We start from the raw sequence: 26,982 nt of genomic DNA, 5'->3' as shown, positions 1-26,982 counted from the left end.
AAATTGGCTTCCTCCTCCAGGAGCACGTTCTGCAGTTCACCAAGTAGTTCCTTCGTGAGCGTGGGGGGGCGGTGCGTAGACCGTGACAAGACCCATTTCTCACCCCCAGATGTCCGCGAGCAGTAGCACGTACCGGCCCCGAGGGTCGGTCTGTATTTTTGACCTGTAGGGGGACTCTTATATGGATGAGTATCATTGTACCTTGGCGCCCTTTGTGATCCCAGCTTGGTAGGTATGCGGGTAGTTGGATCTTCTAAAGAAGCTGTTTTCAGTGCCGATCAGATGTGTTTCGGTAAGGAGAACTGTGTCTGGTGAGTACCGATTGAGATACTGGAACACCAGTGTTTGTTTCACACTGGAGCCGAGGCCATTGACTTTCCAGGACAATAAGGAGAGCTTGTTGGTGTTTGCTCTATCTGCGTGGGTCTCGTTGTGAGGCATCAGTGAGGATTAATGGGGGTTTAGTGTGTATTTGGAGTACCCAGGTGTATTCACAGGAGGGAGATGTCCAGAGGTTGCCATGACTGTGTGACTGGTAGCTGGATAGTGCAGGTATAATTGGCCCTGCTGGTGGGCAGTTTATGGTTCCTTTGCCGGTGTGAATAGGTGTCTTGCCTTATCCTGTGATTCCGGTTGCCTACACCCATAGAACTCCCCTAACCACCCCCATCCTGTTATCCACCCCCCCCCCCCAAACTGGGAGCACCTGTTGCCCAAACATTGAACTTTTAACTAGCAAACTTCTTCGGGATAACCCAGACTGGGGTAGTGCTTACACCACATGAGCGGCTGCTGCTAAATGAAAGTTCCCATGGTGTTGCGCTGTAGGTCGGGGCCTTTGGTGTAGAGGTGTCATCCATTCTCTGTGGTGCTGTTGACAAGATGCTGTGTTTCGGCTTCCGGGGTTAACGGGGGCGAGAGCCGCCCGGGCTTGGGATTCTGTGCGGACGGGTCAGGAGGTGAGTGTTGTGCTCTAGGACCATTGAGGACTTGTGTTTCGAGCCAATCCCATGCATCTTTGGGGTCAGAACAGGCGAGTGGTGCCCTCATAATGGACTTTAAGCATTGCCGGAAAGAACAATTGATAGCGACTGGAGTTTCTCAACTGAATCGAACGAGTGGCGGGCCTTTTGGACTTCCTTGGTGTGATCTGGGTAAAACCCCCACTCTGTAACCATTGTATGTGATTGGGCCGGAGGCCCGTGCCATTTGGAGGTTAGCGTCCAGATAAATTAGCAGGCATGCAATTATCGTTCTTGGCGGAGCTCCAGGGGTAGATCGTCCAGTGGGCACCCTATGTGCTCTTTCTATGGAAAAGAACTTGGGATAGTTTATTTTATTTTTTTTTTTTGGAGCAAAGACATGTGCCAGCCAGTCTTCCAGGAAAAGTTTGGCGCTGGGGCCTTCCTTTCTCCGGAATCCCTAGAATCCAGAGATTGTTGCATCGCACCCTTCCTTCACTGTCCTCAGTGCGGTTTTCAAGTTGGTTGACTTTTTGGGGGGATTACGGCTAGTTGCTGTTCCAATCAGCGGACCGTGTCCTCTGTGTCTGATACTCTGTTCTGCTTCACCGACTCTAGCCAACAGGTTGCGTAAGTCTTGGCGAATGAGGGACACCTCTGTGGATGGGCCTCCAATTTTGAGTTCCAGAGATGTTCTCGAGTCCCCAATTGCTTTCATTAGATAAGTCAGAGGGGGTCGTGGGTCTCCTCTCTGGTACCTTCCTCTTCTGGGGTCTGTCTCCCGGCAGGGAGGGGACCCTACAGTGTAAAGGTCATTCTTTGTGCTATGGGAAAAGAAAAGGTCAAAAACAACCTCCAGTCGGTGCACCCGGTATGGTGTCTGGTCTGGGTAATTCGTTTTGATGTCCCAGAGAGGGTTGGTGTTGGAAATGGGGGGTGGGGGCGGGGGAATCTATCCTCGTGCCACAAACCCCTAAGGGGTGTCCACAGTTGTCTGCACAAAGGCAGTATCCAAGACTGTAGAGTTCCTCTTGGGTGTCGATCCTTCCTCAGAGGCTACCTGTCTCGTTGGGACTGTGCTTTGTGTGTTGGGGGTATCCATCCCCTTGGTGATATTGCCCTGCAGGTGTTGCTCCACTGCCAGTCCCCACAGCCAGCAGTGTGGCTAGTGAGGGGAAGCCTAAGGCTCTGCCGTAGACGCAGGGTGCTTATGCTGGTTGGGAGGAGGCGTGCCCCGTCACTGCCTCACTGCCCCTCTGCCGCACCTTGACTGTATATAGTCTCGGGGGGGGGGGGGGGGGAATTCTCCCGCGCTGGTGTAGTGATGCACCTGCTTTTTCCTTTACCCCTCAGTTCAACGGTTCTCATGGGCCCTGTTCCGCTTATGTACAGAGTCGGGGGGGGGGGGGGGCACACCTCCCTTACACGTACCTTGCTGGTGTCAGGTCCAACAGGGGAGTATGGCACCAAGATCCCTTTGTCGTGCTGCGTCTTGACCACGGGTGCTGCAGTCTCGCTGGCGGGGGGAGACCACAAGGGGGGAGGTTGGCAGTGCGGTCGGCACGTGGCCCTGGCCTCGGGCGCATTCGTGGGTCAGTCCTCGGGATGTGGCGTTTTTCTCCTCGTGTTGCTCTGCGGCTTCAGTCAGGGGGTTTGCCGCAGTTTAGTCGCGTAGCAGGGGTCGCCGCAGCACCAGGCCGCGGCCTCCATGAGAAAAGCGTGATTTTTTTGATGGCGTTCGTCGGCAGAGGATGTTCTGGTGTCTGTGCGGTCGCCGGGACCAGGCGGGTGAGAGGTCCCCGGGCGGCAGTCCGTCGGCGCTGGTGAAATGCAGTCGCGTCTCGGTCGTCCGACCCACCAGCGTGTCTCTGGTTCGTCTTCTCTCCAAGGGAGCCACAGCGCTCAACAGCTCGGGGAGGGGGTGGGGGTGGGGATGGGTCGGTCGTTCTTGCCTGTACAGCAGTGGCGGTAGGCCTCACGCCGGCAGTTGCCGGGCAGAATCTGGTGTTCTCTGGTCCGATTCTTCTCCCCGAATGCAGCGCCAGCTGCCCCAGTGGGTCCGCCTCTGCTGTGGAGCTTCTCAGAAGGGGGAATATATTTAGGATAATTGTTGCGGCCGCCGGTGTCGTTAGCTCTGCATGTGCAGTCCCCCAAGTGTTAATGTTAACGGAGCGAAACCGGGCTCCAAGAGGCACAGACAAAAAGGATAAGAGTTAACCCTTTCCAATACTCCATGTAAGATGGGGTGTACTGGGTATGTGGTTTAAAGTGACTATATAAAGTTAATGGCAACTTTACCTGTTTCTGGGGGACAGTAGTCAACCCCAGAAAAATTTGAGTCAATGGGAAGTCTCAAAGACAACCCTGTGTCACTGCACTGAAGGTGCTGTGTAACACAAAGTGGTGCACATGGAGTAGGTGAGGCTCCAGTGCCCAAGATCACACAAACAGTGAAAACACACACAGCAAAACACTAAGAGTGGGAAAAATGTTCATGCTTACCAGGTGCAAAAAATAAATCCTAGAAATCCAGCAAAGCTGCTGGGACTCTTTAGGTAAGGGAAATAGGCCATTTATGAGAATTCTCCCTAACGGAACCCAAGAGTGGAACTATTTCTCCATTCTCCTTCCCACCCTCTATATATTAGAGGGCACGCCATCCCAGATTCGTTGGTAGTGACTACCATCCAGAAAAGGGCAGGGGTACCCCTTGCCACGGGAGAAGCACCTCTGGACAAGCAATCCAAAAGACTGTATGCTCTAGGCAAACAAGTGACTTCAGCTGCTGCATACACTACGCTGATTGCTAATACACTATTGGCAAGCTATACTGACGCTCAGTGGAACCTGCTCCAGGAAGGCCTCCAAGAGGTTTCTGAACCCGCCAAATCTAAGCTTCTCTCCATTGTAATCAAGGGAAGACAAGTTACCCAGAATGTTATCAAACACCCTGGACACAGCTGAAACAGCAGGCAGGTCTCTGGCCCAACGGACCCTACTTAAGACATGCTTGGCTGCGTACTTAAGGTTTTAAACCGGAGACACAAGCCTCCTCCTCAATAAGCCCATTGAGGAATCTAACCTTCGGGAAAGCGGTGGATGAGGCCTTGGAAACAGCTAAAAAAAAGAGCATGAGACTCTTAAGTCTCCAACAGATCACACAAACCTTCACCCCCAGAGAGGTAATAACTCTCAGCGGTCCTTTTGAGGGCAAGCCCGTGCTGGTCAAAACTATGGCACAGGGAATTTCAACACAGGACAAACTTAAGGAAGCCCCGCCTACTACCCTTCAAGGGGTCAGACTCGGCAGAGGAAGAGGCGCTACAGCCTCTGGTCAGAAATGACGACCAGATCCAGGTCTCCCATGTCACCCCGGTCGGGGGGGCGATTAACATCTTTCCTCGTGGCATGGGAGGGGATAACTTCAGACCAGTGGGTCATAAAGACGATCGCCCACAGGTACTGCGTGGAATTAGCCCGACCTCCACAATTCAGACCACCGCGCTCACGACGCCTTTCACTGGACCATCTGGAGATCATGAATCAAGAGGTGGAAGCACTGCTGGGAAAGGACGCCATAGAAGCATCCCTATTCAGGTAAACAAGGGTATTTGTTCAGTGTACTTCCTTGTTCCTATAAAAGGACCTCGCCATGCGCCCTGTTCTAGACCTGCGCCCAGCGAACAAGTTAATAAAACCCCAGAAGTTCTGCATGGTAACACTACAGGAGGTGATCCCATTGCTGAAGGGATTACATGACAACACTGGACATGAAAGATGCATACTTTCATATTTTAATGTTGCCAGCGCAAACACTACCAGTTCAGAGTGCTACCCTTCGGCATAGCGTCAGCGCTGAGGGTATTAACAAGTACTGGCAGTGGCCCACCTGTGCAGGTTGCCCATCTCAGTATACCCTTACCTCGACGATTGGCTCATAACAGGGGATTCTTATGAAACATGCTTCTCAAATAACCAAAAGACTGTAGACCTTTTGTTCCAACTGGGCTCCATCAACGAGAAGAAGTCCAGCCTTGACCCCAGCCAGATCAAACAATTCCTAGGGGCTCTAATTCGAATAAAAGACGGCCTCGTCTTCCCCTCCAACGCGAGGGTCCAAAATATGCTGTTTCAGGTCCCTCTATGTTGCCGGTCGAGAGGTGACGGTGCGCAAAGCAATGCATTTGCTAGGAATGATGGTGTCATGTATATAGCTGGTACCTCACTGCGCCCAATGCAAGAGTGGATCAACAGCCAGTGGTGTCAGGCCAGCGGACAATGGGACAATCTAGTGGTGGTCTCGCAGGCCTTGGTTCTCTCGCTACGGTGGTGGTCGATGGAAAAACTTGTAATAGGGAAACAATTCACCTCCCCCGCAGTGGAGGCCACTCTAACCAGACGCATCCATCACACGATGGGGGGGAGGGGGCTCACCTATCCCATCAGACTGCACACAGAGTTTGGACTCCGAGCGTAGCATCCAAACACAAACTTAATCGAACTGCTAGCGGTCTTCAAAGCACTGAAGGCTTTCCAGACACACCTGCAAGGGAAGACAGTGATGGTCCTCACAGACAGCACCACAGCCATGTACTATCTGAACAAGCAAGGGGGCACTCGCTCTCAGGACTGTCCAAGCTGTCCCAGAACATCTGGATGTGGGCTCTCAAACACATGCTTCTGTTGTCACATGTACCAGGGGAACTCAATCTGCTGGCTGGCAAACTCAGCAGAGACTTCCCTCTGCCTGCAGAGTACGAATGGCGGTTAGAAGACATAGTCTTCACACAATGGGGATTCCCAGAAATAGATCTGTTCAACTCTGGAGAACTCCCAATGGCAAGATTACGCCTCCAGGTACCCCCAGAACCAATCCAAGGGGGAACGGTCTATCGATTATCGATGCCATGGTCAGGGAAATTTGTTTATGCCCCCCCCCGGAATCCCCTTCTCAACAAGAGGGTGCACAAGATGCACCAGGAACCAGTTACCATGATACTAGTGGCCCCTATGTGGGCCCGGCAGCCATGGTTCGCTCACTTGATGGAAATGTCTTTATCTGCTCCAGTGAAACTTCCCTGCCCGTACAACATGCTGTCACAGGATAGGGGCAGATCACTACACCCATGCCCAGACCCTGAACTTAGCAGCCTGGCTCCTGAGGTCATAGAATTTGGACATTTACAACTCCCTCAAAGATGCATGGACATTCTTAAGGAGGCTAGAAAACCTAACACTTGTTACTGCTATTCCAGCAAATGGAAAAGATTAGTCATATGGTGTAGAGGTAAGAACATCAATCCAGTTGACTGCTCTCCCACATATTATTCTTTACCTGACTCACTTATTCGACTCCGGTCTGGTCTTTAATTCCATTTAAGTTAATTTAGCTGCACTTTCCGCATACACTGCTTCTCAACAGTGTCATGGTAGAAAGTCCCAGTTATTAAGGCATTCATGGAGGGAGTAAAGAGAATACACCTTATAGCTAACCCAGCTCCCGGATGGGACGTAAATGTGGCACTTACCAGGCTTATGGGCTCACCCTTTGAACCCATGCACAAAGCATCACTTAAGAACCTCACTCTTAAAACTGCTTTCCTAATAGCTTTCACCTCCATTAGTGTTAACTACAAGCGCTCTCTATACTAGACCCCTTTGTAACAGTTCACAAGGATAAGGTGGTTCTACGCACACACCCTAGGTTTGCACCAAAATTAATTTCTAAATTCCATGTCAACCAATCAATAGAACTACCAACGTTCTTTCAGAACCTTTCAAGTTTGGGAGAAAAGAGCCTGCATACAATAGATGTACGCAGGGCTGTCATGCTATACATGGAAAGAACTAGACCTCCGAGAAAGAATTATCAGTTTTGTCTCGGTGGCAGCAGGAAGAGGAGATGCAGTTTCAAAATGCACTATATCTAGATGGATTGTCCAATGCATCACTCTGTTAAGCTCTTGCTAAGAGAACTACCCTTCAAGCCAAGAGCACATGCTGCTCGAGGCACTGGGGCTTCCATATAGAATTCATTGCAAATGTCCCTCTGGAGTCCATTTGCAAAGCGGCAACCTGGAGTTCTGTACACCTTTACAAAACACTGTCGATGCCCATTCTAGATCTGATTCCCAGGTGGGGCAAGCATTGTTAAGACATCTATTTTCTACTGTTCCTTCTCACAACCCACTTCCAACTCCGGGTAATGCTTGCTAGTCTATGCACAGCATGTGATTCTAAGCAGATTAACAAACGTTAGAAGACAATGCATTACTTAACGTAAAAGCATTTGATGGTTGTATCTGCTTGGATTCGCATGCGCCCACCCTTCCTCCCTGCTCGGATGGAAGGAACATAAACGTTTTACTACTTCTCCCTTTCTGTATATGCTCACGATAGTCATAAGGCTACCTCACAACAGAAAAAATGCAATCTGAGGGACCTCGACGCGTTAGGATTTCTGGGTACAGTACACGTCACGTAAGGGATGGTGTTAGACACGCCTATGCCGACATCCCCTTTCGATCCTCTAAAGATGAGATACAATACTCTGCAGTTACCACTAGATGTTGGACTATACGCACAGTATGTGAATCTAAGCAGATGCAATCAGAAATGCTATTACAATAAGTAATGCATGTCCTACAGTATGTAGGAAAGGGGACGGGACGTAGGAGTAATTAGAAGTTACTCACCGTAGTGACTACCATACTCCCAGTCCATAGTCCCCTTTTCTCCTTGGCCCCACACCGCATGCCAGACCATGTCAGGAGGAGGGAGGCTCCGTCTTCAAGCTCTGATCCTGCTCTGGATTGAGATGTGTAAAGGGCAAACTCCTCCAGTGCCTCAGTCTCCATCCGGACCACAGGGAAGCGGATTGTGAAATCTGCCTTGGTTTTTCCAAGCAAACCTTCAAGGATAGTCGCAGTAGGTTGGTGGCTTGGCTCAACGCCAAGGCCTCTAACCTGTGCGGCAAGCAGGGGCATGCCTCAACGACCAGCCAGTCCGAGGAGCGGCCTTCTAAGTCCTTTGTGGGTGCTCCATCCGTACGGGCCCAAGAAAAGGCCAAGCACTGCAAATCAATTTGTCGGTCGCCGCGCAAGTGGGTCCCGCGATGGGCAGGGCGAGCTTGTCTTCATCTGCCCCATCTCGCTCCAGCTCGAAGAGGAAATCGGCTAACCAAGGGAAGGTGCGTGAGAAGCCAGAAAAGACCAAGGTGCAGGAAAAGCTGTCCGACTTGCCCTTGGCGGCTGAGGCAAAGTCATCCTAGACATCAAGCTGGTGGCAGCTGCCCTCTCGAAAGGCTAAAGGGGGCTGACCTGGTCCAGGGGGTGCCCAGAGTATCCCTACCCCTGAGGCAGGAGGCCTCGGCCAAGCCGGTGGAGAAGAGTATGCCATCCCTAAGCCAGAGACTCTCACCTGGATGCAATAAAAGGAAGGGGGGGTGTAGAGGAGGCCTAAACGGTGCGGCAGGGCATGGATATTTCTTCCTCGGGGAGTAAACTTGCTGGGCCCAGCACCCTAGTCAGCATTTCTGCCACGGCAGTTTTTCCTAGGTCTTTCAGGACCATGTGAACGGACATGGGTCCTCCTCATCCAACACCTTCGAGGGACATGTGGATGGACATCATTTTGACCCTCCACACTTTGGTGATGGAAATCCAGAACAGGATGCTGATGGCCCCGGTGACACCAGGCCACCCCCTTGGCGAAGAGACTGCACCCTACACTGGTGCATCAACCTCTGCACATGCCCCTGAGACCCCTCACCCCAGGGATACAGGGACAAACACAGCGACTACGAACCGCAAGCGTTTCTCCACCGCTGGCACCCCCCTGAACAAAGTGGGGTGGGTGGTTCCATGCCATGGTAGCCAGAGCGTCTGAGCTCTTCCAGCTGACGCCAGAAGAGGCCAACAAAGAAGATTTCCTTTACCAACTGCGTGAGACCAAGAGGAAGACCATTCTGGCAGTACCTCTCCTGGACGACCTTTAGGTCAAGGGCCTGGTGTTGATGAGAAACACAGCCTCAGCCCTTGGGAAGTGGGATAGGCTGGAGAAAAAGTACTGGGTGCCAGAGTTCGCACCCAAGTGCCTACATTCGTAGCCTTCTCCGGACTGTGGTCTCGGCCGCAGCAAGAAAGGTAATCTAATCCCCCTCGTCTTCAGCCTCCATTCCTCTGACAACGAAGGGAAGAAGTTGGATGCCATGGGTAAAAATGTATCTACTCTGCAGCAACAACAGTCAAGGCAGCTAATGTGCTTGCAATCCTGGACAGATACGACAGGGTGCTGTGATATAAGATGGCACTGCTGCTGGAGTTTCTGCCTGACAAGCTGGTCGAGGTGCTGGAGATACTCAGGAGGGCGAGGTGGCATTGGACCAAGCCATCACTGTCTGTTCCTCAGAAGCTGCTGACCCCACAGACCCACAAAAATGTCTAGTTCACAACTGATAAGAGATACAGCTGAGGCTCCAAACACCTTTGGGGGAAAGGGGGAATGAGACAAAATAACTCAGATGGTGGATCTTCCTCCTGAAGATGAATAGTGAGTACTTGCTATCAGTCTAACCTCCCCCCCCCTTGCAACCCAAAGAAATTACACTGTACCAGATAAACACACTGCCGGACTCTCCTCAAACTGGAGTTGGTCACCTGCAACAATCCGACACGACTTCGGCCTGTCAGTAACTCTGGACCCAACGCGCTACTCCAACAGCTGAAAGAAACGCTTAGAATCTGGAAGTAGCCTTTGAAAAGAAAGTAACGTTAGCCGCAAATCAAAGAATATGCAAATCTGCAATTTACGTTATAGAGCATGAAAGGCTGCTTCCTGTCAGTTACATTTCAGGACAAATACATACAAAAGAACTGTTATGCCTGAGACAATTTATGCAAGGGGGGGAGGAAAAAGATTTCCTTCCCAAATGATAATTGTATAACTAGATTGAGAAATAATTCTGAATGTTTCTTAGAGAAACTATTTAAATCTAGTTAAAGAATAAACCGATTTTAATTGTCAAAGTGCAGCTCTCATCTCGGGTAGTAGAGGTGATCACAAATCTTTGAAAACAGATTTTACACTTTTACTGTGACTCCAAGCCTAAAATCCAGGGAACCAGAACAGTACCTATCCCAATGACATTTCTTGATGAAAGGCTGTTTGGAATGTTCTGCCAAGCCCTTTGTTTCTCCTTCCACCATCCGGATTCCAGGTTCTTTCCACCATTTTGGCTTTGGGATAACCTCATTACTCGGAAAACAATGCCAAAACTAACTACTGAGTAACGTTCAGGGAAAAAATATGTATAATGTGAATGTATTCAGAAAAATCTTTGAAATGTAGATTTCGGTCTACATCTACCAGGAACCTTGACACTGTGGCCCTGGATATCACGGACACAGGATTCCGACAGATGGGGGGAATGGTGTCTGCCTCCGTCATCGTGGTTGGTTCCTTCGGAAAGGTCCAGACTGCTGGACATGTGCTTTGATGGGGACAACCTTTCTGAAGGCAGTCAATGAATTGTGCCAGGCCTTTAAGACCTCCAGATGGCCCGTGACCTGGGCACACTTCAGCAACATCGTCCTTCCTTTCGTGCCTCAGGACAGAAATGCAGCAGGGCTTCGGCGGGGATCCTCTTCTTGCTGCCAGCCCTCTCGATCCACAACCCAGCAGGCCTACACAGGTGGTTAGAAAGGCTTTCGGTGGAGGTGGCCATCTTCTCTCCCAAGGCAGCACTCGGGAGATTGAACTGGCCAGGATGTTGGCCCCCACCCTTGCACCCCAGTGGGAGGCAAGCTGGCAGGCTTTGTCAGCATGTGGGAAAATATTACCACCGACAGATGGGTGCTGGACGCTCTTACCCATGGACGCTCTGGAATTCCAACGAAAGTGTCCCTGGGTACCGTCGGTGGCCCGGCAGGAAGAAGCACATCCCTCAGCTCCTGCAGGAAGGCCATGATAAGAAAAGTGACGATGGAGCTGGTTTCAAAGCGGCTCTGGGACCCCGGAGTCTACTCCAGATACCTTACTTGGTAAGGAAAACAACCGGGGGCTGGAGGCCCATTCTAGACCTGCTGCGCCTCAAAGAGCTCAAGTCCCAGAAATTCAGGATGGTCCTGTTGCAGAACGTGCACAGCTATCTGGAGGAAGGAGACATCCCAACGTCGCTGGATCTGGATGACGCTTGCCTCCATGCCCCATTCGTGAAAAACTTTGGCTATTCCTGCGCTTCGGAGTGAAGTTGGCGCCCAGGGTGTTTACGAAGTGCCTGGCACCGGTGGCGGCCCACCTGCATCTACAGGGATACACGTTGTTAGGGAGAATTCTCAAATGTGCCAATTCCCTTCTACCTTAGACTCCCAGCGTTTTTGCTGGACTTTAGGACTTCATTTTTATCCTGGAGAGTGGCCTTTTTCCCACTCGTATTTTTCATTGATTTGGACACTTTCTTTTGGTTTTGGAGTCTGACAAACTCCATAGGCATCTTTTTACGTTGTCACACTGCACCTTCAGTGCAGTGACACAGGGAAGTCGTCCAGATTTTGCCAAGGTTTCGATACTTTCTCTTGGATAACTATTTCCAAGTGCAGTGAAACTGACTTTACATTTGAAACTTCCAGCACACACTATCTTGCAGTATGGTGCTCGAGGGGTTAGTTAGTATCCCCTTTGTCTAGTTTCTCATCTGACCTTTTTATATTGCCTAAAAGTAATGGCTGGTGGCAATGGTTTACTTTTTCCTACCATTGTGCGTTTCTTCCACGGGTTGCAGCTGTAGTACAGCACCCATGGGTGTCCATTTTGGCAAAATGACCCCGGTCGTCTTAACACCATTTCTACCTAAGTGGGAGTTTGACAGGATCAAGTAGACCGCATCTTCCTCAAATGGGCCAGACCCAGATCGACCAGTTTGCGTTAGTGGCAATTTCCAAACGTCAGAATATTCGCCAGCAGGTATTACACTACCCCGCCCCCCGTTACTCAGCTGTAAGTGTAAGAGGAGAGATGTTTTTCTTCCTGTTGGAGGGCCTCTTCCTGTACGTGTTCCCTCACTGACTCTCCTGTTCAGTCATCAATCAACTCAAACGGTGCCAATGCAGGATGAGCCTCGTCGCCACCACGTGGCTGAGGCAGATTTGGTACCCAGGCCGTCTCAGCCTGTCAACCTCACCTCCACTCAAGCTGCCAGTGGTTGTGGATCTGCTCACCAGAGGCGCAATCCTGCATCAACCAGGATCGTTGAACCAAAGGCTTGGCTCCTGCAGCCTTAGATTTCGGAGGGTACAAGTTGCTGACAGACTGCAGGGAGGTCCTTGGCAGGGCCAGAGTGTCATTGACTTAAGTGCTATGGGCACAAGTGAAAGCATTTTGCTACGTGGTACCTGTGGCAGATCAAGCCTCTAGGGTCATGGCCCCAGATTCCTCTGTACTTGTTGTCCTTGGCCAAGGTGGGGCTGGCACACGCCTCTAAGCAGCATTTGGCTGCTATCTCCCGCTACATCAGGTCTCCAGGACAGTCTTCTCTTTGGACCCACCGTCTCGTCAAGGAGTTCCTCATTGGACTTTCAATCGTTCCTGCCGGTGAATGTGCCTGCCCCGGCCTGGGAACTCAACGTGGTACTGACTAGGCTCATAGGGCATGGGAGGGTCCCTTCTAGCCTATGCTCTGGGCCCCCCTCGCTGCTTTCCTCGTGGCCATCACCTCTGCCAGGCAGGTGGGTGAGATCCAGGCCCTATCCTGAAAACTGCCCCACTTGACTTTTCACGACACAAGGGTGATGCTTTATGCCAAAGGTTCTGTCGGAATTCCACCTCACCAAGCCTTTCGTCTTGTCTGTGTCCTTTCTGAAACCTTCGTTTTTGGCTGGATGTGGCTCCTGCTTTGAAGTTCTATGTGGTACGCACAAAGTTTCCAGAAGACGTGTCGACTATTTGTGAATTTTGGTCCTGTGAAACATGGGAAGGCATTGTCCAAGGCTTCAATCTCCAGGTGGCTCTCTGGCTATATCACACATCAGTTGGCAAACCGACTGCAGCCCGGCCGTCCAAGAGCCCATTCCACCAGAGCAATGTCTGCAACGGTGTTCCTTTCTCGTTTGCCCCTGCTGGATATCTGCAGGGCTACTACGTGGAGGTCCATGCACACCTTCACAAGATTCTACTGTGTCGACTGGGATTGCAGGGATGAGTCCAGGGTCGGCCAGGCATTGCTACACAACCTGTTCTCTTGAAGGTGAACCTGTTCCGGAGGTAAGAGTAATTGCTTCTGTTGAGCTTTGCCACCTCCTTTGGTTGCGTAATGCTGTACTACGTATTTCTTCAGCATGTGAATCCATGCCAGACTCCATGCTGGAGAAAGAACAAGTTCGTTACCTGTGACTAGTCTCCAGCATGGGTCTGGCATGGATTCACATGCAAACCCTCCTGCTGTCCCCTTTTGTGGCTCTTTTTGGTCAGACTGCCACTTTACATGCTTGCCAATCTGAAGATGGCTGCCAGAGGAGGGGTTTAGGGAGAGGGCATGTATTGGCTGGGGGCAGTATGAAAGAGCTTAGCAATTCTTTAGTAGGAAGACCACAGTTTGTAAGTGAACTGTCTTTGTTTACTGAGATTTTCCTGCCTGGTGGGGAATATTCATGAGCATGTGAAGTGTCGGACCCATGCTGGAAAACAATAGCTACAGGTAAGTAACTTGTTACTTCTGGTGAAGTGTTCCATCTCCCATCCCAAGCGAGGGACGCCCATACAGTATGGAGGAAAGGGGACTATGAACTAGGAGTATGTTGAGTAATTTGATAGTTTCTGGGGCCCTCTTCATTTAGATGTCCTGTCCCCACAACATTTTCAGCAAAGTTTCATCACTGCATTGGGGGGCTTTCAATGTTTTTGATTATAACCTGGTATATAGAATTAAGATTATACATTTGTAACAACCTGCCTTTTTAATCTCGCAGAGAACTGTTTGCTGGAGGGAACACAGGTATCAACTTTGATAATTATGATGACATTCCTGTTGAAGCAACTGGCAACAACTGCCCACCACACATAGAGAGTGTAAGTTTATTTTTGAATGGCTAATAAAAAAATAGATCGAACAGTTTAACTGAACACGTTTGTTTAAAAGTGTGTGCAACTCAATCAGGTCTTCCTGCTGTTACGTGCCTCATGCAAATGTTGCCCCCATGGATTTAGTTGTTGCACAGTGAACTCTAGATGCCATTGCTTGGGAATTTTGCTAAGTATTTGAAGTTACAATATTGTAAAATTCAACAGCTGTGCATTGGTTCACTGATACAGAGCCTTTATTCCCACAGATTAAACCTCCATTCACTTCCAAAGCAAAGGCAAACCACATTAAAACCAGCTTGTGGAAAATCACAATTGAATTCACTCTGCTTTTCTTGAACTGGCAAAATCCTAGGCTGAGGTATGATGCACCTCGCTCTTTGGAACCTTAAAGACTCCTGCCATAGCTTTGACCATACAATGCCAGTGTGTGCACCCTTGACCTTCCTTGCTGCTTGGGTAACCTTCTCTTTTGCAGCGGAAGTCTGTCCTAGTGGGTTTTTATCTGATCCATTCTGCTTCCACACAGTTTTCCTATATCTTCTACCTGGCTTATATTTTAACGGACGTGGTCCCATGGACTATTTAAGTCAGCCATGGTACTCGCCTTATGCACATGGCCAAAATAAAGATTTCCCCCAATTCAGAACAAGCGGGTCAATGCACCAACTACCAACTTGGCAGTCTGGCTCCTGAAGTCACATGGTTAGGGCATCTAAATCTCACCACGATGTATTCATGGTTTAAGGGAAGCTAGAAAACCATTGGGCACTTCTGCTTTACCAAATGAAAAAAAAACCTGTTTGTAGAAGAAACAAGATCATTGCTGTAGTGCTCAACTACAGATGTAGTACTATAAGTGAATTATACACCGGCCTTGAATCCGGTAGGTGCAGAAGGGAAAGTACACATGGCAGCTTTAGCAGTTGTACAGTGTCAAAACACAAGACCTCATAGTGAATACCAGTGGGAAAAGCCACCATGGATGGCCTCAAGCGTCCCAACTGGCCAGTGCCACCTGCCCGGGGTCGGGATATAACCCAGTACTCTCGAGGCTCATGGGAGCACCTTTTTGAACCCATGCACAAAGCTTCACTAAAAGATCTATTCCCCTATTCCTTTGTCTGCCAGTGTTCCCGAATAGGACCAGCTCTGATTTAGGGAGGCAGGGTGTCTGGCTGTCCCAATTGGACTGCAAAACACCCCTTCTGTAAAATGCTGAGAGATTGCAGTGGAGTGTGCTAGAACTATGTGAAAGGAGAAGCTTCTGGAGTGAAAAGCAAGTCGACCACTGGAAGCTGAAGTAACCGGTTAGGCAAGATTGTATTTAGTCTCCCTGTGGGAGACTACACCAGCCTTGTCTTCTTGGCAACGGGAACCCAACCTTTGGTATAGGCATGTTACTACACATGTTGGTAGAGTGATTAAGCAGCCAGGCTAATCTCGAGGGGTCAATGTGAGCTGTATGGTTGCAACATGGTTTCAGTGACAAGTATTCAAATAACACTTAAACTCGAGGTTTCTTGTTTAAAGTAATTTTATTAATTTAAGTATGTTTTAAAATAAGCCTTCTTTAGAAGGAGCAATCTGCAACACTTTACTTAACAATACTCTTAAGTTCAATAAAGAAAGATACCCTTTTGGGATGTCACACATATTCCTACACCCTTGGGTAACTTCAGTAGTTGGGACACCGTGGACATTAATATATCAAAACTTAAATGGTAATACTGAAGTTGTGGCAAAAAGTTCACCATTGTTTCCTTCCCTAACAAGTTTCTCAAACAGGTAAGCACTTTAGAATCCCCCAATGCAGTGTAAACCTTTTCCAAGCTATACAAGTAAGGTATGTATGACTTTTTGGAGGGACGGTTGAACAGTCAGTGGGTAAGAAGTCTTCAGGGAGCCAGGACAGCCAATGGCAATTGAGCAAAGGCTAGGGGAGCTGAGGCACTTCTTGAAGCTAGCAAAAAAGTCTTGCTCAATGTTAAAGTTTTGTTGTAAAAAAAAATCTGGGAAGCTTTGGAAGGGCAAAGCTACAAACCACTCTGCAAAGGGTAGCAAATGCTAATCTCCAGTGAGCTGTACTCGGGTAAGTACCCCTTAGTTCACAGTACCTTGTGTCTGAAGAGAAGATTCCAGCTGGCTTCTGTTCCTGTTGTAGTCCTGTAGATCCTGTTCCAGCACCTCAGTCGTGGGGACAAGAGGGAGGACGTCTAGGGACTCCTGCACTAAGATTCGAAGGTCGACCGCAGCAATGGGCGCAATTCAGATCAGCGGTACTTCGCGGTTTCAGCTACTCGCAAATAGCACCACCGCGGTTCTTGGACACATTGTGGGCTTTCCTTGCTCTGGAGTCCAGCACACTGTTAAGATGGCTCAGGCTTGGTCAGTCCTGCTTCGAGGAAGTCTGGAGGATCATCCTGGAGCTCAGGTCCTCATTAATATTCCCAGTCAGGCTGGGAATCCTCAGTAAGGAAGAAATCAGTTTTTCACTTCTGAACAGTCTTTCTCCTAACTAATCACTGGCCTCTGGGTCATACTGCACCCAGCCAATGACTGCACTCTACTTAAACCCCTCCTCTGGCAGACCTCTTCAGATTTGGTAGCACATAGTGGCACTAGGACCAAGAGAAGAGCCGCAGAGGGGTAGGCCGGAGGGTTTGCATGTGAATCCATGCCAGATCTATGCTGGAGAACGGGTACGTAACTTGTTCCTTCTCCAGCATGGGGTCTGGCATGGATTCACATGCTCATGAATAAAGAATACATAGCAGTACACGTGCACAACCATGGGAGGTGGCAAGGCTCAACATTAAGCATTTCAACATCTCAACATTAACCATCTCTTACCACCTCACCAGGCTCACCTTCAAGGAAACAGGTTGCACAGCACTGTCTGGCCGACTCTGGGCTCCTCCCTGGAATCCCGGTCGACGCAGTAGAATCTCATGATGGTGTGCATCGACCTCCACGTAGCAGCCCTGCAGATGTCCAGCAGGGGCACACAAGACGGTAATGCCGTAGTTGCAGCGATTCTTGGACCGCTAGGTTTGCCAACCAGTGACAATGGATGATTCAGCCGCAGAGCCACCTGGAAATTGAAGCCTTGGAGAGGGCCTTCCCTTGGTTCACAGGGACAAAATTCACGAACAGTTGCGACGTTTTCCGAAAACTCTTCATGCGGTCCACGTAGCACTTCAGCGCGCTCGCCACATCCAGCGAGTGTGCAGACCTCTCAGCCTGCGACTGAGTCGGGAGGAACATGGGTAACACAAAGGCCTTGTTTAGAAAGTCCAATGGCACCTTGGGCATGAAGGTGAGGTGCGTCTATAGCACCACCCTCGTCTTGTGGAATGTCAAGTAAGGTGGTTTCTGATGATTGTTAATCTGCTTATTATCACATGCTGTGCATATGGTCCGACATCAGTGGTAACTGCAGAGTATTGCATCTTGTCTTTCGGGGACCGAAAGGGGACGTCTGCACAGGCGTGCCTGTAACACTATCCCTATCGTGACGGTGTAGTGTACCCAAAATCCCTCACGCGCCGAGGTCCCTCATAGTTTTTTTTTCTGCCCGGATAACTGCTCGCTCTATAGCAGAGCTCTTACAGAAGAGACATTTGGTTATCTTATACCGACGCTTCGGTTATTCCCAGTGAAGTCACTTCGGTCACAAGAACATCTTCGACTAAGACTGCAGGGGGATTTGTCTACGGCAGTGGGATTTGGCACCTAAGATCCGGTGGCTGGACTTTCCACGTGTTGGGGCCCTCTGGCCGAACTTTACAGTAGGGATAGTGGGGTCAGGTGGCCATATTTTCGGTATGCCTTTCCTCCTTCCCCTCTTTACCCTTTTGGTCTGGTCATCTTCCCCTTTGGCTATGGAAAGGACTCCTTTTAGGTTCTACCCTAAGTGTAGGGTCAGATATCCTTGGAAGGATGAACACAGGATGTGCAACACCCGTCTACCCGTATATCACGACAAAGCTGTGTGCGGCCTGCAAACTCCTTCAGCCTAAGACCCTTAAGGAGCACTGTGTAAAGCGGTGGGCTGCGTATGATATGTCGCGGGTGGAACCCACTGAGTGATTGGGGCACCTCAGATGACCAAACATCTGTTGCGGATGTGATGGACCTCGAGGCGGACACTTCTAGGTCCGCCATGCCCGTCCCCGACCCTTTTAAGTCCTGACTCTGGTCTCGCCTCGGGGACAACACCCGGGGGCGTACAAACTCATCTCACTAAACATACAACCCCCTACACCAGTTTCGAAATCATCGAAAAAGGTGAGCGCCAACATGGCCGTCAAATTCCGACTGTTTCCTCGGGCCGCGTGGATCCAAAGCCTTCCCTGCAACCGCAGCAGCGTCTTGCGACTGGGCAATCTAAAACAAGTAAGGGCGCTATTCCAAAAACCTCACATGTCAAAGCGCAGAAATCCGACACTGCGACACTCCCGAAGGCTGCGGTAGGCGCTACGACTAGGCCTCTAGTTGAAAAACCGACCGCTAGGCCCTCTAACGCCACGGAAGGTAATACACCTACCGATAGACCATCGGAGCAATTATCTCACGCTGATTCAGCAGTTATCAAAGACTGCATCGAGAGGATTACGGCGGCGGTGGGACTTATCCCGGTTCCACCTAAAATCATGGGGCAAGCTGCGGAAAAAACTTTGGATGCGGTTTGGGGGCCTCGATTCTCATACTGATAGAGGACATCCTTAAGGAAAAACCTCCATCTAGCCAAGCCATTCCACTCCTTAATTCCATCAAGAGAAGGCTGGCTCCTTCCTTGGTATCGTGCAAAGGAAGATGCCCTGAAATAACAGGGTATAACTAGGGGCACACACAGAACTAACTAGTTCAGTATTTTTAATTAGAGTAGGTCATAAACAAACATTCAAAACAAATACTTTTCAATTGTTCAATACTTAATTAGTAATCAAGCATATGTGTCACTTCCAGCTAAGTGTCGATCTGTTTTCAAGACTTTTAATTTCACCAAATAACATATGTATACAGAATTCCTCAACTTTGGGAATGCTTATTTCATTCAATTTCTCATGAAAAGTAACAAACAAAGTTTGTATTCATAAATAAACAAATAACATCATTTTCCAACACTTCTAAACATGTGTGTATGTGGATCTCCAAATCAACAGACAGGAAATGTTTTCTATACCCATCTAGCTACTACGCGTTTCGGGCCAATCCGGCCCTTCAGGTAAATGAATATCCAAAGTAATTCATTCATTAGGGTCTCCCAACTCCAAACTTTGAAAAAAACTATTGGTTGAACCAAAAACAATGTGTCTCAATATTCATTCATAATCCTAAATAAATCAAAGATGCTGTTCTGTTCACCAGCCTTTACTGGGAGCGAGTTTTAGGGCGAGATCTGCCACTTAGGTGTTCTTGACTGCAGTTTCCTTCTTCACAAAAGGACCCTGTGAGAAGACATCACTGTATTACTACCATCGATAGTATCGCCTAGTAGTCATCATCGGAGTTTGTGTGGGAACAGGCGCAAAAGTATGCGCTGGGTCCCACTCCAAACTCCAAGTTACATGGATTCAAGTGTCATGTTCAACCATTCCAAAAGTACTCCCTCATAGTATTCTTTTAATCTGCTCCGAAATGAGTTATATCCGCAGATTCCCTTGGACTGCCCTGTCTAATGATACCCAAGTCTCCATTAGTGTGTTTTAGATTAGCCATAGGCGTGTCTCTGGTGACTTGTAAAAATAAGAATAGATGGGCATACCTGTGGGACTACGGTCCCCTTGGAAACGAGAAAACAACCTCTGTTGGCACGGATGAATCAGTTCTCAATGTTGCATTGTAATTCGTGTCGCCAGAGCTGTGATAATGGGCTCCTTATGGATGAAACAGCTCCTATTAGGAATAATATGGGTCTGAATTATGGTCCCACTGAACTCCAGTATTTAAATATGCTTAGTAGCAAACTTTGAAAACAATTCAGGTGTAAAACCTACCTCGCGCGGACGCGCCACATGCAGCACGGAGCATGAAATGCGCCCGGCTGGTGCGCATGAGCCGCGTAAGTGTTCGGCTGCTACCTCCGTGGGCGGACAATCTGTCTGAGCTGCTAATTCTCCCGACTACTCTGACCGAGTTCACCACGGAGGTAGCAGCCGAACACTTACACGGCTCATGCGCACCAGCCGGGCGCATTTCATGAATTGTTTTCAGCGGAGGTTGTTTTCTCATTTCCAAGGGGACCGTAGTCCCACAGGTATGCCTATCTATTCTTATTTTTACAAGTCACCAGAGACACGCCTATGGCTATCTAAAACACACTAATGGAGACTCGGGTATCTCAGTACAGACAGGGCAGTCCAAGGGAATCTGCGGATATAACTCATTTCGGAGCAGATTAAAAGAATACTATGAGTGAGTACTTTTGGAATGGTTGAACATGACACTTGAATCCATGTAACTAGGAGTTTGGAGTGGGACCCAGCGCATACTTTTGCGCCTGTTCCCACACAAACTCCGATGACTGTACTAGGCGATACTATCGATGGTAGTAATAGTGATGTCTTCTCACAAGGTCCTTTTGTGAAGAAGGAAACTGCTGTCAAGAACACTTAAGTGGCAGATCTCGCCCTAAAACTCACTCCCAGTAAAGGCTGATGAACAGAACAGCATCTCTTTGATTTATTTATGATTATGAATGAATATTGACACACATTGTTTTTGGTTCAAACGATAGTTTTTTTCAAAGTTTGGAGTTGGGAGACCCTAATGAATTACTTTGGATATTCCTTTACCTGAAGAAGGGCCGGATTGGCCCGAAAGGCGTAGTAGCTAGATAGATGGGTATAGTAGCTAGATAGATGGGTATAGAACAGCAGTTCCTGTCTGTTTTGGAGATCCAGACACACATATATGTTTAGAAGTGTTGGAAAATGATGTTTATTTATGAATACAAACTTTTATGTTTGGTACTTTTCATGAGAAATTGAATGAAATGTTTATGTAAGCATTCCCAAAGTTGAGGAATTCTGTATACATATGTTATTTGGTAAAATTAAAAGTCTTAAACAGATCGACACTTACCTGGAAGTGACACATATGCTTGATTACTAATTAAGTATTGAACAATTGAAAAGTATTTGTTTTGAATGTTTGTTTATGACCTACTCAGTTTAATTAAAATACTGAACTAGTTAGTTCTTTGTGTGTGCCCCTAGTTATACCCTGTTATTTCAGGGCATCTTCCTTTGCACATTTTCTACGGTCTGGTAGCACAGGCTCACTAGGGAGCACCTGGAATTTGATAAGGCTATTAAGATAGCTGTTTAAGCTGGTTTTAATCTTTAGTCAAATTTTAAGGAGTGCACCTCTACCCTTAGCTTTAAGTCCTTCCTTAGTATCACCAGCTCAAACCCGGGCAGTGAACCCCAAGAGTGGAAAAATTGTTTCGGCAGTCTCCTTCCGACCCTCTATACATTAGAGGGCACGCCAACCCCGACTTCTGGTATTGACTACCACGCGGAAGAGTGCAGGGGTACCCTTTGCCACAGGGGAGGAATCGCCGAACAAGGAATCGGAGGCTGTATGCTCTAGGCAAACGAGTCACCTCGGCTACCGCATACACTATGCGGATAGCAAATACCACGCTATTGGCAAGTTATGGTGATGCTCAGTGGAACCTGCTTCAGGAAGGCCTCCAAGTGGTTACAGAACCCATCAAATACAAACTTCTCTCTATTGTAGTTGAGGGAAGACAAGTGAACCAGAATGTGGTTAAAAACACCCTGGACACGGCTGAAACAGCAGGCAGGTCGCTGGGCCAAGGGACCCTACTAAAAAGACACGCTTGGCTGCGTACTTCAGGGTTTAAACCTGAAACGCCCCCAGAGGTAATAATTCTTGGTCCTTTCGAGGGCAGTCCCGTGCAGGTCAAAACTATGGCACAGGAAATTTCAACACAGGGCAAACTTCAGGAAGCCCTGCATACTACCCTTCAAGGGGTCAGCCATGCGGCAAGGGCAGAGGTAGAGGCCCCAATCCTAGAGGAGCCGCAGCCTCTGGTCAAAAATGACCACCAGATCCAGGTCCCCTTCCATGTCGTTCTGGTTGGGGGTCGATTGACTGCTTTTCTCACAGCATGGGAGGAGCTAACTTCAGACCAGTGGGTCATAAAGACAGGTACTGCGTGGTAGTTGCCCAACCTCCACAATTTAGACCGCCGCGCTCACGGCGCCTTTCACCAGACCATCTGGATATCCTGAATCAAGAGGTGGAAGCGCTGCTAGGAAAGGACGCCATAGAAGCCGTCCCTATTCTTGTAAACAAGGTTATTTATTCAGTGTACTTCCTTGTAACCAAAAAACCTCACCATGCGCCCTATTCTAGACCTGCGCCCAGCGAACTAGTTCATAAAACCACAGGAGTTTTGCATGGTAACACCAGAAGTGATCCCACTGCTGAAACAGGGGGACTGCATGGTAACATTGGACATGAAAGATGCATACTTTCATATTTCAATGTTGCCAGCGCACAGGAAATTTCTCCAGCATGGGGTCTGGCAAGGATTCACATGCTCATTAATATTCCCCGTCCTCAGGCTGGGAATCCTCGGTAAAGAAAAATCAGTATCAGTTGTGTTTCTGATCTCTTTCGTAGTAGTAACCAATCACTGATCTCTGCGTCATACTGACCACAGCCAATGACTGCCATCTCCCTAAGCCCCGCCTCTGGCAACCATCTTCGGATTTTTACCGCACGTTCAAGTGTTGGGATCCTCGTGCTATTGCTCTCGAGCTTTAGTGCTTTTTTTCGTGTTTTTTCCTAGGAAAATTTTCTTTCGGTCAAAAGAGCCTCAAGCTCCACCGTTTCTTTATCCGATCAACGGGGACCCGTGTCGGATTCTTCTACGCCCCTCAAGGGTGAAGACTTCGAGCCACGCTTTTGGAGGACTCCAGAAGTTTCTCAGGCCCATCTCGATCATGGCCCAGGAGAAGGGAAGCTCGTCGCCCGGAAAGCTGTTCAGGGTCTGCCCTGGATGCCAGCTTCAGAATGTCTTTAAGGAGGACGAACACTCCCTTTGCCTCTATTGCCTGCATGAGGACAAGACGCACATGGAGGACGACTGTGCGTTTTGCGGCAATATGTTGGAGCGGACCATGAAGGACCGCCATCTGCGTCTCGCCAACTGGCTGGAAGGGAAGAGCCCGTCAGGCGAGAAGAAGTCAGAGCGGCCTTCTAAGACCTTTGAGGGCGCCCCGGCGACGGGGGTCCAACAGAAGGCTAAGCACCGCGAGTCCTCTGGCACCGGGAGCGCCGAACGGTCGGGCTCTACGGGCGCCAGGCAGGGCGCATCCTCCCCGGCGCCATCAACCACGAGCCAACGCTCTGGCTCGGGTAAGAGGAAGGCCGAGCACCCGGCGAAGCTCCTGGAGAGACCCCGGTCGAGCTCGAAGGCCCCATCGGAGGGGGAGCGAGGCGGTGAGCGCACCTAAGGTGGTGAAAGCCTTAATCCATCCGGCCAAGGCCTCTATCGAGACAGTCGCGGCGGCCCTGGCTCAGCCTGTGGAGGCTACACCAGTGGTGGCGACCTCGGGGCCCAGGGTCTCCCTGCCACCGCGGAGGGAGTCCTCTTTCATGCCCATCGACAGGACCCCCGTGAAACCTCTGACGGAGAAGAAAGGGGGGGGGGGCAGGAGGTCGTTGTGGATTCGGCCTCAACCTCTGAGGAGGAGCTGATCGAAGTCTTAAACCACAGCGTTGGCGTGGAAGACCAGCCCGTCGGGAAGGACCCCGACGTAGGAGACGCCGAGAACGTTGAGGGTCCCGACGGGGCTCCTGACCGCCCGTCGGACTCCCCTCAACCAGTGCCGCAAGACAACTTGGCGGCCATTTTGTTGGCTACACAGTCCTTATGCTCGGAGATGAGGATGAGATTGCCATTACCACCAACGGAGGAAGCTCTCCCGACGGGGGACCTGGAGCCAGGCCCTTCTGGGAGCCCTCCTCCTAAGAGGATTCATCCTCCACCTCCTTTTCAACCATCGGGCCCTGCTCAGCCCTCCTCCACGACCCGTGGGGATGATACAGGGACTGACACGGCCGCGACGGGCACAGAAGATGAGGTTTACGACAAGGATCTCCCGTTGTCACCTCCTCCCAGGGCTTCCCCGCCCGACGAGATTGGATCGTTTCATGCAATGATCGCCAGGGCATCCAAGCTTTTCCAGCTCTGCCCGGAAGAGAAGGAAGGTTTCCTTTATCAACAGCGCGAGACCAAGAGGAAGACGGTCCTCGCTGTACCTCTACTGGACGATATCTGGGATGAGGGTCTCACCCTCCTCAAGAACCCATCCACAACGCCTGCGAGAAGGGATCGGTACGAGAAGTACCGGGTCCCGGACGCGGCCCCCTTGTGCCCCACGGCGGCCAGGAAGAAAGCGGTGGGGCCTCGGCCTCTACATCAACCTTCCCGCCGGACGGCGAGGGAAAGAAGTTGGACACGATGGGACGAGTCATCTCATCGGCAGCGACGACCATTAAGGCTGCTAATGCCTTGGCTATCGTAGCCCGCTACAACAGGGAGTTGTGGTACAAAATCGCCCCTCTGCTGGATTTCCTAACAGACGACAAGAGGACGGCGGCCCTAGAGATCTTGCAGGAAGGAGAAGTGGCGTCGAACCACGCCATTACGATGGCGACTGACATCGCTGACACTGGATTTTGCCAGTTGGGCAACGGCGTGTGCCTTAGACGGCGTGGATGGCTAAAGGCAACTGACTTCTGTCAGGACGTGCAGACCCGAGTCTTGGACATGCCGTTTGACGGGAGCAATCTGTTTGGGAAAACAGTGGACGATTCCCATCAAGACGGACACGGAGACTGTCCGGGCTCTTGGTGTCCTCCAGCAACGACGGCCGCCCTTTCGGAGCGGCGGAGGCAAGCAGGGTGCCTCAAAGGTTCCGGCGGCGGATTTTTCACCTATCGTCAAGCGGCCCGTTCGTCGTCACAGGAAGCCTACAGGGGAAGAGGCAAGTCGGGCGGACCCCGCCGTCGTCGCCAAGGAGGACAAGGCGGCAAAGCCTCGTTGAAGCAGGACTGAACCGGCCGTGGGGTCGGCCCCCACCGAAGCACCCCAGTGGGAGGCCGGCTAGCGAGCTTCGTCAGCGTGTGGGAGTCCATCTCCACCAACCGTTGGGTGCTGGACGCCCTGGCCCAGGGTCACACGCTCGAGTTTCTAAAGAAGTGCCCGCGTGTCCCGTCCCCCCCCTCCCGTGGCCAGGAAGGAACATCACGTCCCTCAACTTCTCTTGGAGGTAAAGGTGATGCTCAAGAAAGGCGCCATCGAGCTCGTCCCAAAGAGGCTTCGGGGCTTCAGAGTTTACTCAAGATACTTCCTCGTGCAGAAGACGGGAGGATGGCGTCCCATCCTGGACCTACGACGACTGAACAAATTCATCAAGGCACAGAAGTTCCGGATGGTCACCCTCCAGCATGTCCTGGTTCAACTGGACGAGGGCGATTTCCTGTCGTCGTTGGATGCCTACGTCCATATCCCCATCCTAAAGGGACACCGAAAGTTTCTCAGATTCGTGGTCCAAGGGCGTCACTACCAGTTCAGAGCCTTTCCCTTCGGATTGAGGTCGGCACCCAGGGTGTTCACCAAGTGCCTCACACCGGTGGCGGCGCGGCTGCGCCTGGAGGAGGTCCACGTCTACCCCTACCTGGACGACTGGCTCATCCGAGCAAAGACAAAGGAGCTCGCCACGGAGCTACTCACTACTCACGGACCTGGGATTCTCCATAAACTACGCCAAGTCCCACCTGGTGCCCGCTCAAGACGCACTGTTTCTGGGAGCGAAGCTCGACACAGTGGCGCTTCTGGCCTCTCCGTCGGAGGAAAGGACGAGGGCCATCTTGGGCAAGGTGCAGCAGATTTTGGTTGCGGACGCGGCCAGGGTGAGGTCCATCAAGTCCCTCCTCGGAATGATGTCGTCTTGCATTTATCCCATCCGCCTGTGCAGGCTTCGGATGGGCCCGTTACAGGAGTTCCTGGACGCTCGCTGGATCCAGACGACGGGCAGCTTCGAGGACAGGATCACACTCGACGAGAGCTTCCGACGAGCGATCCGGTGGTGGGGCACCCGCACGCATCTGACAGCGGGCATGGACTTCCGGACCACCAGAAGACAGTGACCACGGATGCCTCCCTGGAAGGGTGGGGAGCGCACACCGAAAATCGGCACGCGAGGGGCCTTTGACTGCCGACGGAGAAGTCCTCCATATCAACGTCCTGGAACTCCGTGCAGTGTTTTGGGCCCTCAGGTCTTTTCTTCTTTCCCTCAAGGGCAAGGTGGTGAGGATCTTCAACGACAACACCACCACCATGTTCTACATCAGGAAGCAGGGCGGTACCGGATCCCCAGTCCTGTCCAAGGAGGCTCAGGATCTGTGGCATTGGGCCGTCGCCCAAGGGATGTTTCTTGGGCCGTTTCATCTGGCAGGGACCATTGCAGACTTGCTCAGCAGGGAGCTGCGCTCGTGCCACGAGTGGGAACTGTGACAGGATCTAGTGGACCGCCTCTTCCGACGGTGGGGCACTCCCCAGATCGATCTGTTCGCGACGGCGACAAACTCCAAGTGCCGGCGGTTCGCCAGCAGGTTTCCCCAGCCGAGGAGCATGGGCGATGCTTTCTCGTTCCCCTGTGAGGGCCTGTTCCTATATGCTTTCCCTCCATTGCCGCTGCTTATCCGGCTCATCAACCAGCTCAAGAGGTCACTGTGCAGGATGATCCTCGTCGCACCTGCGTGGCCGAGGCAGATATGGTTCCTGGACCTTCTGGACTTGTCAGCGTCCCCGCCAATCAAGCTGCCAGTGGACGCGGATCTTCTCTCCAGGGAAGGAGGCGCCATCCTCCACCACGACCCGAAGTCGCTGAACTTG

The 26,982-nt window shown here is 50.6% G+C and overlaps 1 protein-coding gene across 6 annotated transcripts in view; it reads left to right on the top strand.

Moving 5' to 3' along the window:
* DDX3X (DEAD-box helicase 3 X-linked) overlaps positions 1 to 26,982 on the top strand; it is a 466,925-nt gene that overhangs the window by 248,936 nt on the left and 191,007 nt on the right. For all 6 annotated transcript variants that reach the window (XM_069636525.1, XM_069636523.1, XM_069636524.1 and 3 more), the window contains one exon: positions 13,925 to 14,024. In XM_069636525.1, coding sequence (XP_069492626.1) covers positions 13,925 to 14,024 — 100 coding nt within the window. The remainder of the gene's footprint in view (positions 1 to 13,924; positions 14,025 to 26,982) is intronic.

The sequence above is a fragment of the Ambystoma mexicanum genome, chromosome 7p (genome assembly GCF_040938575.1).
Source record: "Ambystoma mexicanum isolate Mex_15411 chromosome 7p, UKY_AmexF1_1, whole genome shotgun sequence".
Classification (NCBI taxonomy): Eukaryota; Metazoa; Chordata; class Amphibia; order Caudata; family Ambystomatidae; genus Ambystoma; species Ambystoma mexicanum.
This window is presented reverse-complemented; position numbering and strand designations above follow the sequence as displayed.